General features: G+C 24.7%; 1 protein-coding gene across 2 annotated transcripts; it reads right to left on the reverse strand.

The window, feature by feature from the left end:
* Positions 1-6143: 6143 nt before the first annotated feature.
* LOC101511925 (homeobox-leucine zipper protein HAT7-like) lies at positions 6144-9438 on the reverse strand. Of its 2 annotated transcripts, none has more exons than XM_073364905.1 (3): positions 9026-9438; positions 8154-8533; positions 6144-6820 (listed from the first exon to the last, which is right to left on the reverse strand). In XM_073364905.1, the coding sequence occupies exons 1-3, from the start codon at positions 9159-9161 to the stop codon at positions 6494-6496; spliced, it is 843 nt and encodes a 280-aa protein (XP_073221006.1). In that variant the 5' UTR covers positions 9162-9438; the 3' UTR covers positions 6144-6493. The 2 variants fall into 2 exon arrangements, with proteins under 2 accessions (XP_073221006.1, XP_004489381.1); XM_004489324.4 differs by having other exon boundaries at positions 8154-8581; positions 9026-9435.
* Between the last annotated feature and the right edge of the window lie 3944 nt (positions 9439-13382).

The raw sequence follows: 13382 nt of genomic DNA on the forward strand, positions 1-13382 counted from the left end.
TTGCAAAAATTTAAAAAATTCATCAAAAATTTCTAACAAAACCCTTAAAATTAATTATCATCCTCAATATAATGCAAATTTCATCAAATTCATAATTTACATCTTTAAATAAACTCATTTTCATCTCTAACAACATCAAATAAAGAATGAAAATATGAGTTTATTTGAAGATTTAAGTTACAAATTTGATGAAATTTGTATTATATTGAAGAATATAATCAATTTTGTGGGTTTTATTTAAAAAAATTTATGAATTTTTGTAAATGAAAGGATAACATTGTTGACATTTTAAAACATAAAAGATCAAATTGTCACTTAAAATTAAAATAACGGACCAAATCGGAGAAAAAAAAAGATAAAAAACTAAAACGTTAACTAAAATTAAATTAAGAAACCTATTTAGCCTTGATTTCATTATACCTCAATTATTATGTTCCATCAGTTAATGATTATTAGATTTGCAAATATGTGTATATTAAATCCGATTCACATATTACAATTATATAAATAATGGTAAAAAAAAAGTGTAATGGAACTACTATAATTTCTCATCATTCCTTTTTGTAGTTTGACATTATGAATTATGTAAATATTGCAACTAACATTATTTTTCAATAAAGTGAATTACCGTAAGTATACCTAACATGGGAGAAACATATGGTCCAAACAAAACTAGATGAATAAAGGTTATGTAAAAAATATTATTTGGTGTTAAATGAAAAATTATGTTGTACAGAAAAAAAACAAATATATTGAAAACATATAATCATATATATGTTAGCATTAAGAAAGCTGAAGTGTAAAATTACATTATACTTAAATAGTTAATACACAAATGATAATATGTACTGGATAAAGGTGTTAGATAATATTATTATATATTAGTAGTAAGGGTATTTTAGACAATTCTATTCTTTTATATATATACTCATTCTAACCCTATTAACTTGTGGTTTTGGTTCATTCTATGTTATGAAACCCTAGAGTGGTTGTTTCTCTTCTTCCTCTTGCTTTCTCTTTTCTTTGTTAACAAAAGGAACTATAAAAATATTTTTTTAATAATTATTTTTTATGAAAAATAAAAATTAGATTAGGGGAGGAGAGAGAATGAGAATTTAAGATTTTGCAGATGTGAGAGGAATCACAATTGGTGTATTTTTGTTCATCATCATTATCCTAGTTTTGTTTTTCAGAGTTTTTATTTTATAATAATATTTTAGATAAGAAATATATACCGTTATTTAGCAGTGATTAATTTATTCACCCAACTGAATTTTCTCCACACACGAATCATGTATTGAACCGTAATCACTTGCATAAGAATCTCAATCCCTTTATCCCTCGGATCAACCCATTATTGGTAGAGAGAGTTAAAAAAAATCGTGCATCTTACCATATTCAAAATTCAATGAATCGACATCTCCTCCTTTTAATTAGTTATATGTCAAACAATCTACACATTACTTTATATTTATATTTTGCCTCGCATATCAATTTACAATTCTTTTAAATTGTGAAATAATAATTTTCATAATAACATGTTGATTTTACAATGCACTTATTTGAATTATTGTGTTAGAATAATTTGTTACTTTACAATGTGCAAGTTACATTTTAAAATATTTATATCTATAGTAAATCAATATTTCATATAAATTAAAAACTTATCAAACTAAGAATTATATAATCAATACCTATCAATTAATTTGATGTTTGTGACGATCTCTTAGTCGCCTTGGCACGAGCTACACACTAAAAAATATGTATTCGTCACAACCAACATTTGCGATAAGTTATATGTAGTTGTTTGAACAAAATGATTCTCACAATATATAGATGTTCACTGAACATTGTACTAGATTGATTAGATTTTTGAATTTGTGCCTCTTTTCCCAAGTTAAAAAAGATGTCTCATATTTTATGCTAAGACCTTGACTATTTTATAATTTATATTTTCCATTGTCGATTTTTACAGTTTTGTAGGATATATTATATTTGGGCATATTGGTGTCTCAAATTAAAAAAAACTTCTTTTGTAAAATGAAATATAAATTATAATTGTTATTAATTCAAATAGACTGACAAGATTTACATTTAAAAATTAAAAATTGTTTGTATTTCGTTTTCTTTATATTGATGTTTATAATAGATTAAATTTTCAAGAATAAATTTTAGTTCACCATTAAATTGAGTGAGTAAAGTTTGGAATGAAAATCGAATGGTGTAGACAAGTAATCAGGGATCCAAAATATATTGAAATAAATAATTAAATAAAGTTTATTGTTTCTCTAAAATGAATTGTTGAATAATTTTATTTAAGAATTTGCATTGGACTCAATAGCCTAGTATTTGGTCAATAAAAAAAACTTCATCGTGTTTTTAGAAGCAATCGAAAAACTTATTATAATTTATGTTTTTATGTGATATAAAATTGATATTTTCCAAAATAAATTATATAATATATTAAAATATATATGGTATATATATAAATTAATAAATATCAGTACTCAAAAAAGTAAATTGATGAATATCATATATCATGTTATTCATCTAAACACTAAAATATGATATCAATGACTATCTAATTAAATTGACTACCAAAATTCTCCAACATTTGGATAAAGTTTTAACATTCAAACATTTTCAATTTGAGCTAGGTTGGTTGATATTACCATTACCAAAGCCAAACATGCTCATATACAAAAAGCGTCTCAATCATATATTGTCGGTGAAGAAATGAAAGATCATATCAATAACCTTCTTAATTAAGAATTCGTTAAATAATAATAGAGTTGACTAATTTCACAATCATGTGTCTTTTTATCTTCGTTGATTAAAAAATCACTAAAGATTCATAATTGGAATATCTTCTCTGATACTGTTGTAGTTACACTACATAGATAATTTTTTTTATTCATGTACTCTCTCTTGTCATTATGATAAGTAAAAAAATTAACTACTTTTGACTTATTTAATAATAGTATTTCTAATATATATAACTTTAATAAACATAAATTAATATAGATAGTTGAGTGTTTAGCATTCATATGAACAATTTAATAAATTTAGATTATATTTTAAATGAAATCTAAAATTTTAATTGCACATAACTAATCTTCTTAATAATCGTAAATTTGTTATCTTTTCTTGTAATCGTGATTAGAGTATTGTCTAATTTGTCTTTGGTTTCCAATATTATTTTGTGAAGTTCCACCATTGCTAATTATAAGAAGGAAAAAAAACATTAAAATTAATTTATTTATTTATTGTCACTTTTTAATTATTTTTATAAATATATACACAAATAAAAGTAACCAATGAAAACTAGTTTAGTTGGTAAAGATTTGGTTCACACCTATAAAATCGTGAATTCTACTTTTATTATCAATGTGAGGATATTTTTTTGTAGGTGTATATAAACTTTTTAATATAAAAGAAGTGTAAGACATTCAATACATACACTAATGAAAAATATAAATATTTTAAATAAAGATAAAAAATTTATTTAAGTAATAAATGTAAACATCCACAAAATATTCACGTAAGGATGCTTATAAAAGGGGAATAGATGGAGTTGTAGCAAAATACTCATATTGGTCCCAATTATACGAGGATATTTTTCTCATGTACAATTTTTATTTAAGATGTATTTATTGATTAAATAATTTTTATATTCATTTAAAATATTTTTAATTTAATATCTCATAAATTTTTTTGAGGATGTATTTAAAAAATCATTTCGAGAAATAATGAATTACTGTTTTGTGTAGAATCAACCATGCATATATAGTTGACAACAATTGCATATGACTTCAGTATGTGACATTAATAAATGTGACATGATAAGAAACTGAAGGCTGTCACAAACATGTTTTCTTGTTTTCTTGAAATGCTGGCTAACACTGCTAACTACTGACCTTAATTAAGAAAGACAATTACTAATCATTATAGTATCTTGTCTATCAATGTCTTTTTTTAATTTTTATTTTATTTTTTATTTTTTTACATAACTACACAATATTACAATAGTTGAGCATGTGTTGGTGAATGGCTAAATTAGATACGTAAACTCATTAATTGTAGATAGAATATAGAATTGTTTCTCTAGCTATATCATTTATGTGTTAGTTCAAAATCCCCAATCTCCTCAAATTGATTAATACTAACATTTTCCTATTGGGAGGTTTTTAATTTTGGGATCTGTCCATTTCAAATTCACATGCATGATAATGTAGCTTATGCTATCACAACTTTTTTTTTTCTTTCTTTTTTTATATTTTTTTATGAATTCACTGGGTTGTAAAAATTTAGTTTATTTCGCGAGATCTAACCTCCGGTGATCAAATTATTACCAATTCAATAGCCAAAAAATTATTGATTTCACATAATTAATTATTTTCTACCTATAAATGTCATGATAAAGAAAAATATACCAAGTAGTTTAGTTTTTAAACCGAGAATGATTATTTATTCATAGAGATAATTCTCGTGAGATGCTATCTATAATGGAAGAAAACTTGAGCATATATATATAATTTAAATATTGGAAAGAAAAATTGTATATTTTCTAGAGATTTATAAATTGAAAACAAATAATATATAAAATAAATGAAGTTATGTTGAATAGAGGAGTTGAATTAGCCTCTTTATCCATATTAAATCAATATTTTAATCTCAATTAAAAAACTCATATTTTATATTCGACGTGTCTCAAATAAAATTATCTCTTATCAACATAATATATGAGAAATAATAATAAATATAATAAAAAAATATATATGTATGCTATAAAATTTATGATTGAAGTTTTTTCTTAATTAGTAATTGAGCATAATTAAGAGTTACATTTCCCGATTTTAGATTATGCTACTACCACACTGAATTATGTCTCTTTAATTACAACTACAATCACCATTACTTGTGTTTAAGGAAAAGGAGTATCAACCAAAACAGAGGTAATTCAAACAATAAAAACAAAAACAGTTAATTAAAACTTTAAAATAATTTTGTTTTTTTATAATCCCAAATTTAAAACAATTTGGTACAACTGCTATTCAGACAATGCATGTAAATTTGTCATAAGTTATAAATATTAATAAATATTTAATTAATTTGTAGCAGCATGCATCAATTAATGGTTTATTCCATTAAGGGTCTACTCTATTTTAAGCAAACATATTCTTGCTAGATCAAATTTCTGGCAGACAAACTATAGGATGCATAGGTAAGAGAGAGAAAATGCTTTTTTTTTTTCTTTCTTTTTCTTTGGCAGTAGAATCACATGGATCTTCTTGTGGATACAGAGTCAAGTAGTTTCTGTTGTCAGATTAAATTTGGCAAATGTTTCCTTCAATTTCAGCATCAATTAATACCAACTTGTGTTTTCAATTAAATGTCACTTTAATAGTAATAGTAAAGAGTATGATAATATAAATTCAAGAGATAATATTTAAGTATTTTTAAAACTATTATAAAATAATTACTAATGTCAGTTTAATTAATACAATAACTTTTTATATATATTTTAATTTTTTTTAATATCATCAGATATTCAATTAATGATCAAGATGCAAAATAGTGTAAAAACATTTTTTTTTAACTATAAATAATTTTAATTTATTGAATAAATATATATATCTTTAATTTAAAATATCAATGTCACATATATTCTCATCTCTTACAACCTTCACTCTTCTTGGTATGTGTGTTCATATCTTACTACCTCCAACCCCCACTCTCTATAAAGTTTAAACTCTAAGCTAGCTAGATTTGGCTCTTTCTTTCAACCTATAAAATGATATGGCTCATTCACTGCACCACTTTTCATTCTCATAAGTTAAATGAACTTTCTTCAATCAAACTTTTTTTTTCATGCAATTTTCCATGATATGATATGATTCCAAAGCACCAACATGATATAAAATATTTACTTAAAAAGAATGAAAACATAGAATCCAATTTTTATTATGTGGTCCATACTATGTGACAGAGCTGGAATTCCACTAAGAGGCACATAAATAATAACTATGATTTATAATATTTTATTTCACCCAAACAAAAATTTTATATATATTTGGCAAAAAATAAAAATTGTGTAATAATGGGAAAGGAGTTGCACTACTCAAAAGTTCACCACCTCTTCATGACTCAAGTAGATTTGTCTCAACTTTATACACCAATCTACACCAACATAAATTGAAAAAAAATAAAAATTAAAAACTCATAGGGAAAAAAAGTTGAGATAAGTCTAGTGAACTTTCTCCTCATTTTTACCCTGAAATATTCATACCTCAATATTTAAGACATGGTTTGAAATTACATTTCGCAACAGTTGCAACTGCAGTATAAATTTTTTAAAGATTTTTATAACTACAATTTTAACTGCATCAACCACGTTTTTAATATTTTGTTGCAATATAAAGATTAGATGTGTAATTACGACTGCAACCACAATTTAAAATTACAATTCAAATATATATTTTTTGGTGTAGTTTCAATGGAAATGATGTTGTTGATCAGGCCAAGGCCAAAAATTCTGTTGGTCATCAATATTGTGAAACATGTTGCAAAAGCTTTCATCTTGAAGATCTGATCTTGAAGAGCATTGAAGTAGTTGTGTCATGCTTGTAGGCTTAAGTGAATTTGGTAAAATACTTTTACCATTTTGTGAAGAAACAGGACTATTCATCATTGGTGTTCTTGATAGGCCTAGATTAATATCTGAGCTATTATCACTTCCATTGCTCCATGAACCCTCATTTTCTTTTTTGAAACTAATTGTTCCATTTTCAAAGCAATCCCTTTTCTTTAGAGTTTGTAGCTGCAAACATCATTTAAAGTAAGATCATCATGTATGTAAGTAAATGAAAATAGATTTAGTTTTTAGATTTAAATCTCAAATATAATTTGTGTCATAATAGTAACACATTGTAATTCTATCAAATTCGGTATTAATACAATATAATTTTAAATTACAATTACAGTTACATGAGAATTTTTATGTTATAAAAAATTCAAAATCTATCATTAAAACCGCAGTTACAGTTGCACACTACAATTTAAAACTAATTCCAAACATATATTAATAGATTTTGATTCTAGCCATGTGGACAACTAAGTTATAATGAGATCAAATGCTATACATTGTCTTTTTTTCATAGCAACATGGAATAGTTATATAAAACAGTATTATTATTGAATAGAAAATGAAAAAACAAACATCACTATTAATTTGCAGTTCTGGATTTCTGACACTGCCACACTGACTATTCCTATGAATGATTAACTAACAATCAAGCTAGCATAAAGTTATAAAGTTATAATGACATAATCAATTATTTTAAAAAGTAATAAAGACCATGTGGTATCATAACTAAATCAATTAAATTGTGTTTTCTATGTAAATAGGACAGAACCACCAAAACTCAAAGATAATAGAAAGATAAAAAAATTCATCATAAAAAAACTCAATTAAAAATAAAAATTTGGCTTTCTTTTTTTTCAAATACAAAAATATTTATTTAATTTGTTCATTTAATATTCTGTTTCAAAAATGTATACATTCAATATTGGAGACAGGGAAGAGCATTAAAAGACTTGTTCTGCATTGATGTATCCCATTCACAAAAACATATCAAATCAATGTCCATGTCAAGGGGTAAGATATAGAAGTTTATAGAAAAATAAATAAAAATAAAAAAGAAACAACCAAAAAAATAATAAGAAAACTCTCCATTCCTTAATTTCTTCCCAAAAAATCCAAAATCATTTTCAAAAATAAACATTTAGTTATTGGAGTCAAGTCACACTCTCAAAAAGTATTGTATATGTGGTTATTCTTGAAAATTGAATTTTTGAACATTCAAAGATTATATTTTTAATCAAGATTAAGACATCACATCCATTTAACTCTAACCACATTAATATTAATCAACCTCCAAGATCCAATTATGAATCAAGCTCTTATATTTTTTTCAAAAAAAAAAAAATTACTCATTAGTACAATAATCAAGAAAGGATCTATAAAGGGTGAGTTTTGAAAATTACAAAATTTAAAGATCTAATAAAACTAGCTATATATGCATATATTTTTTTGACTAAAGTTATATATGAATATATGATTAGAACTATTATTAGTATTAAATATTAATTACCTCTGCATGTAATTTGTTGTTTTGAGCCTTAAGGATATCATTATCAGCCTTAAGAGCTTCAAATTGTTTCTTAAGAATTTCATATTCTTTCTCAAGATGTTTAGTTTTCCACCTTGCTCTTCTATTTTGAAACCATATAGCAACTTGTCTAGGTTGTAACCCCAAAGCTTTAGCTAATTGCATTTTCCTTTCAGGTTCAAGCTTGTTACCAATCTCAAAACTCTTCTCAAGTGCCTTCACTTGTTCCAAACTCAATCTCTTCTTCTTTTCACCAATTTGTGAGTACCCTTCTTCATCTGATAATTGATCTTCATCTCCATGTACTAATTCTTCACACTTATTGTTATTGTTGTAGTTTTGATTGTGGTTGTTTTCTATGCCTGAAAATGACATAGATCTCTTCATCATGAAAGGTGCACCACTACCACCTACAATAACAAACAAACAAACATAAATTTTTTTGAAAAACTAAATTAATGTACAAAATCATCACAAATATTAGTGAAATTTCAACTATGTTGACACCCGAGTTAAAAACTATCATATATAAAGTTTTATACAAAATTGATATGTAAAAAAATTATACTAACTATTGAAATCACAACTAAATTGACAACAAACTATAGTATATATATATTTTTTTAAACAAAAATAATATGCAAAAAACTTGAAATATAATATTTACTAAAATTCCAACTATATTAGCACCTGGTCACAAAGAAACAAAAACTTATATATATTTTGAAAACAAAATTGATATGCAAGAAAACCCAATTAGGTTAACACCTTGAACATAGTAGAAAGTAGAAAGAAAAACATATGTAACAATATTTTATTGGAAAAACAAAAAAGATTGATTAGAAAGAGAGGACCTTGGAAATGATGATGAGTTGGAAAGGAAGGGAAGGAGTTAAGAGAAGTTGTTGAAGAAGAAAGAAGGTGGTCATGATGATGATGATGATCTTCATGAGTTTGAAAGATGAAAGTATGAGAAGGTGGAAAAGCCATGGATAAAGAAGAAATGATATTGGTGGTATAGTGATGTAATCATTCATGCAAAGATAAAGATAAAGATAAAGATATAGATATAGATATAGTATAGTATAGTATAGAGGAATTCATTGAAGAGAGTTAATATGGATCAGAGGAGTTTGGCTCTCACTCTCATGGTGACAGAGTTAATCAGAAATAGGGATGGCAGTGATGATGATAGGTTGAGAGAGAGAGAGAGAGAGAGAAGTAAGAGGTGGGGGGGTGTTCTGTTCATTATCATATATTCGACATTTTTTGGACTCATCCTTTTCCTATCATATCATGTGTGTAGTAGATATGCATGTTCTCTCTTTTTTCAATTTATTATAATAATATTTTATGTTTAAATATCTATTCATTAAATACTTGTAAATCTTTTTTTTTTCTATTTTAAAAATTTGTGTTATTTAATGAGATTGATTATTGTAATATATAGAATTTTTTATTTTAATAAGCGAAACAAAAAAAGTAAAATAATACTATAATGATAAAATTCATTATAAAATAAATTTATCATGACTAAGAAAAAGTAAAATAAATAAATAAATAAAAATTTACTTTGATTAATGTAAAAAAAAAATTATATTTAGACCGACCAAAATGTGCATATTTAGATCTATATTTTATAATATTAGTATATCTTAAAAATTATTTTTGGTTTTATATGATGGTATCGTTGATATTTGTTGGTCTTTAAGGAAAATAAAATTAATTCTATTTTATTTAATTAATGTTATAATATCTATTAATTAATGTAAATTTTAATTTATTTTATTTTTACAGAATAAATTCCTCTAAATGAGGATCTTATATAATACAATGATTTTTTTTAATTATTTTGAAAAAATTAAACGAGTTCAACTATTTTTGTAAATAATGTGAAATATTAGTTTTCTGCTCATATCTAGAGAGAGTATTATTTGATTTAGATTGTGGAGACATAACCGCCTCCATAAAAAATAAAAATAAAAACCAAACTCTTTCACCTTTTTTTTATACATTGAATAGATGATTTAGAGTTATGTTTTGAATTTGGAATCACTTATTTAAGTTATTTTATTTTTTTTCATTTTATTTTATTTAAATAAGTTGTTTATAAATATATTTAGTTTTCTTTCGTATGTTATTATGATTTCATCATCTGAACATGATGTTGTACATGTTGTTCGTCATATTAGTGGAACATAGTTTGTTTTCCCGTACGTCTCGATGTATTGTTCTCATATCCAAACATAAATGTCGTTATTATTAGCACCGTCTTTATGAAGTAGCAATATCAATTATAAGAAAAAGGAGTTTTGGTCCCTTTTTAAAATATTAATTCATGCTTTTAATTTAAATTAATTTAAGATCAATCTTTCTTACAAATAAAAATCCAAAACATTATGGATAAGTTATAAAGAATAAAGCAAATTAATTCTAAGTGATATATGATATTGAGTGAGAAACAAAATAAGGATATATATATAAGAGTCTCACACCTAAGATAGGCTACTTCCAAGCCTCAAAGTCTGTGAGTTTTTCCACTAATGTTTGACACAAGAAAGTTCTTACTTTCACACTATCTTCCTTGATTACTCATGATCAGTTACATAACTCACCTTGAAAGAATTTTTACAGTTACGTTTCAATTCATAAATAATGTTTACAAGTTACCTTTTTTAATCACTAAATTGATTTTTACAACATACTCAAATTATCTTAAGAGATAAATTTGAGTTTCAAATGATGTGTATGATAAAAAGTTTTAGGATCAGAATCTACTCAACATTTCTTTTGAAGAGTTTTGCCTGCTTGAGTATAATTATTTGAGTATTGGAATGATTGCACTGAAAACTCTGGAAATTGTCTTCATCTTGATTTTTTTTTTTTGTAAGCATGGAGAAGGTTAGGAAATACTCATTATAGCAGTTTATAATCATATAGAAAAACGTCTGTTCAGAGTGAGATGTAATACGCATGCGTGTTATTTAGTAGTTGTCTAGTGCCACTCATTTGTCTTAGAGTATGTTGAGTTTTATGCAAAAAAAGTGCAACAAAAGTGTTCTTTTGGATTTGTTGTTCGTGCTTCACAGCTCATCAATCTGGAGATCATTTTGGAGATCATTCTGGTCATTAATATGTAGATTGTTTTGCTTCTTTGGACCTTCAACTTGAATTATGGGCTCGATTAATAGTTTCAAATAATTTTGATATTATGTTATCTTGAGATTTGGATTATATATTTATTTTACTTATGTACTTAAAAAGAAATAGCTAGAATGATCTCTGATAAACCAGAATAATTATTTGATAAACTAAAATGATTATTTGATAAACCATAATTTGTTTACCTAGAATGATTTTGTAACAATTTTCAATTCAATTAAGGCATAATGTTCATTGATTTATATTATAGTGAGATTGTTGATTATTGTATGAATGTATTTGATCACCTATGTTTTTGAATAAATAACTCAAAAACACAAGATAAATAGCAACACAATCAAAAATCATAGTTAAAAATTAATTAATTTATTTGTTTATATTCAAAACATTTGATTTGATATTTTATTTCGACACTTTATTCATTAAAAAATTATTAGACTTATGATTAATTTGAGCAAGCTAGAAACTACATATAGTCAGTTTTAGGTTGAAGTTTAAAAAATGATTAATATATATATATATATATATATATATATATATATATATATATATATATATATATGTGTGTGTGTGTATGTATATAAAAGAGTATGGAATTAAAAAAAAAAAAAAAACTAATGTAGATTTAGGTTAGGTTTAATCTCTTTAATTAATTACTTTCTTATCTTTGTTATAGTGTATAGTTTTCTTATCCATGAAATGTTACTTTTATGTAAAAAAAAAAGAGAGAATCTTTGTTATAGTGTATAGTTTTCCTATCCATGAAAAATTACTTTTATGTAAAAAAAGAGAGAGTATTATTTGATTTTATGTAAAAATTTGGATGTTAGACGTAATAACACACTGTTGAGTCTTTGGAGTGTGTTAGTTTAGTAAGTTTTTGTTTAACAAGTACATTGTGTTTTCGAAAAACAAAAATTATATATTACCATACCAAAGCTTTCAACAACTCAAACACACACCATTGTGAATAAACGTAGTTAAAATCTCTATCATAGAGTCATCGTTGTATTGTTCATGATTTATTGAATGCATATAATGCCTCCGGTTCCCTTTTTTATAAATAAAACATCTCATTTATTTTTATCCTCTTTAATTATTAATTAAACTCAAGTGGTTAAATTTCGATGACGAATCGTTCAGAGAATCTGAGAAGAACAATTTTTAATGATACACTAATATTAAACAACAAAAATATATTCTTTTTAGTTATTCTTTTTCTAATCATTTACTCCTCATTTTTCCTTCATCTTCTCTTTATTTTCATTCTCATTCTTTTGTTGGAGAGAAATGCATGCATGATATTTGTCCTGATGAAAAGGTAAGTTCAACTTCATGTAAAAACAAAAAATTACACAAAGTATTGCTAACAACTTAATGAGTGTTTAGAACACTAATCAACAAATGCTATTAAGAAATACAAATTTTACTCTAAATATATGATATCCAATTCATCACAACTTAAAAACTACCTTTTCAAAAACAAAAATTAAAACTACACATTTTTTTGAATTTTCTAACATCGATTTCATATCCTTTGTATTTATAGGAACTCTTAGTGTGTAGCTGCTATTTTTCCTCTCAAATTTAATATAGAGATGCGTAGAAGATTCATACAAATGTGATATATAGCACAAATTAAATCTGGAATGTGTGTATGGCTTTTGATTTTTCTATCATTATTGTTTAATATATATAGATAAATACTAGAAGATTCATACAAATGTCACCTTAAATATTTATTTATGAAACAAAAATCTTTTTAAAAAATTAATAAAATGTTTATGATTTGAGAAAGAAGTTACTGGCCGTAAAAATATTTATTTTTTATAATATGGTATTTTTGGGCTTTTATTGCTAAACATACAAGCAAAGCCAACAAAAGAACAAAGTTTGGATTACTTGGTATGCGTATATGTCTATATATCTATCTATATGTTTTTTTTTTATGTATAATTATAAGTTTATATATATATATATATATATATATATATATATATATATATATATATATATATAAATTTGTTATATATTATTGTGGTGTGTGGT

The sequence above is a fragment of the Cicer arietinum genome, chromosome 2, assembly GCF_000331145.2.
Source record: "Cicer arietinum cultivar CDC Frontier isolate Library 1 chromosome 2, Cicar.CDCFrontier_v2.0, whole genome shotgun sequence".
NCBI lineage: Eukaryota > Viridiplantae > Streptophyta > Magnoliopsida > Fabales > Fabaceae > Cicer > Cicer arietinum.

Bases quoted from the DNA above. Each gene is read 5' to 3' on its own strand.
- LOC101511925 (XM_004489324.4), bottom strand. From the start codon at position 9,161: ATGGCTTTTCCACCTTCTCATACTTTCATCTTTCAAACTCATGAAGAT. The intron at 8,582-9,025 runs GTCCTCTCTTTC...TTGTTATTGTAG, and splicing joins AACTCATCATCATTTCCAAG to GTGGTAGTGGTGCACCTTTC. The intron at 6,821-8,153 runs GTAATTAATATT...TGATGTTTGCAG, and splicing joins ACAACAAATTACATGCAGAG to CTACAAACTCTAAAGAAAAG.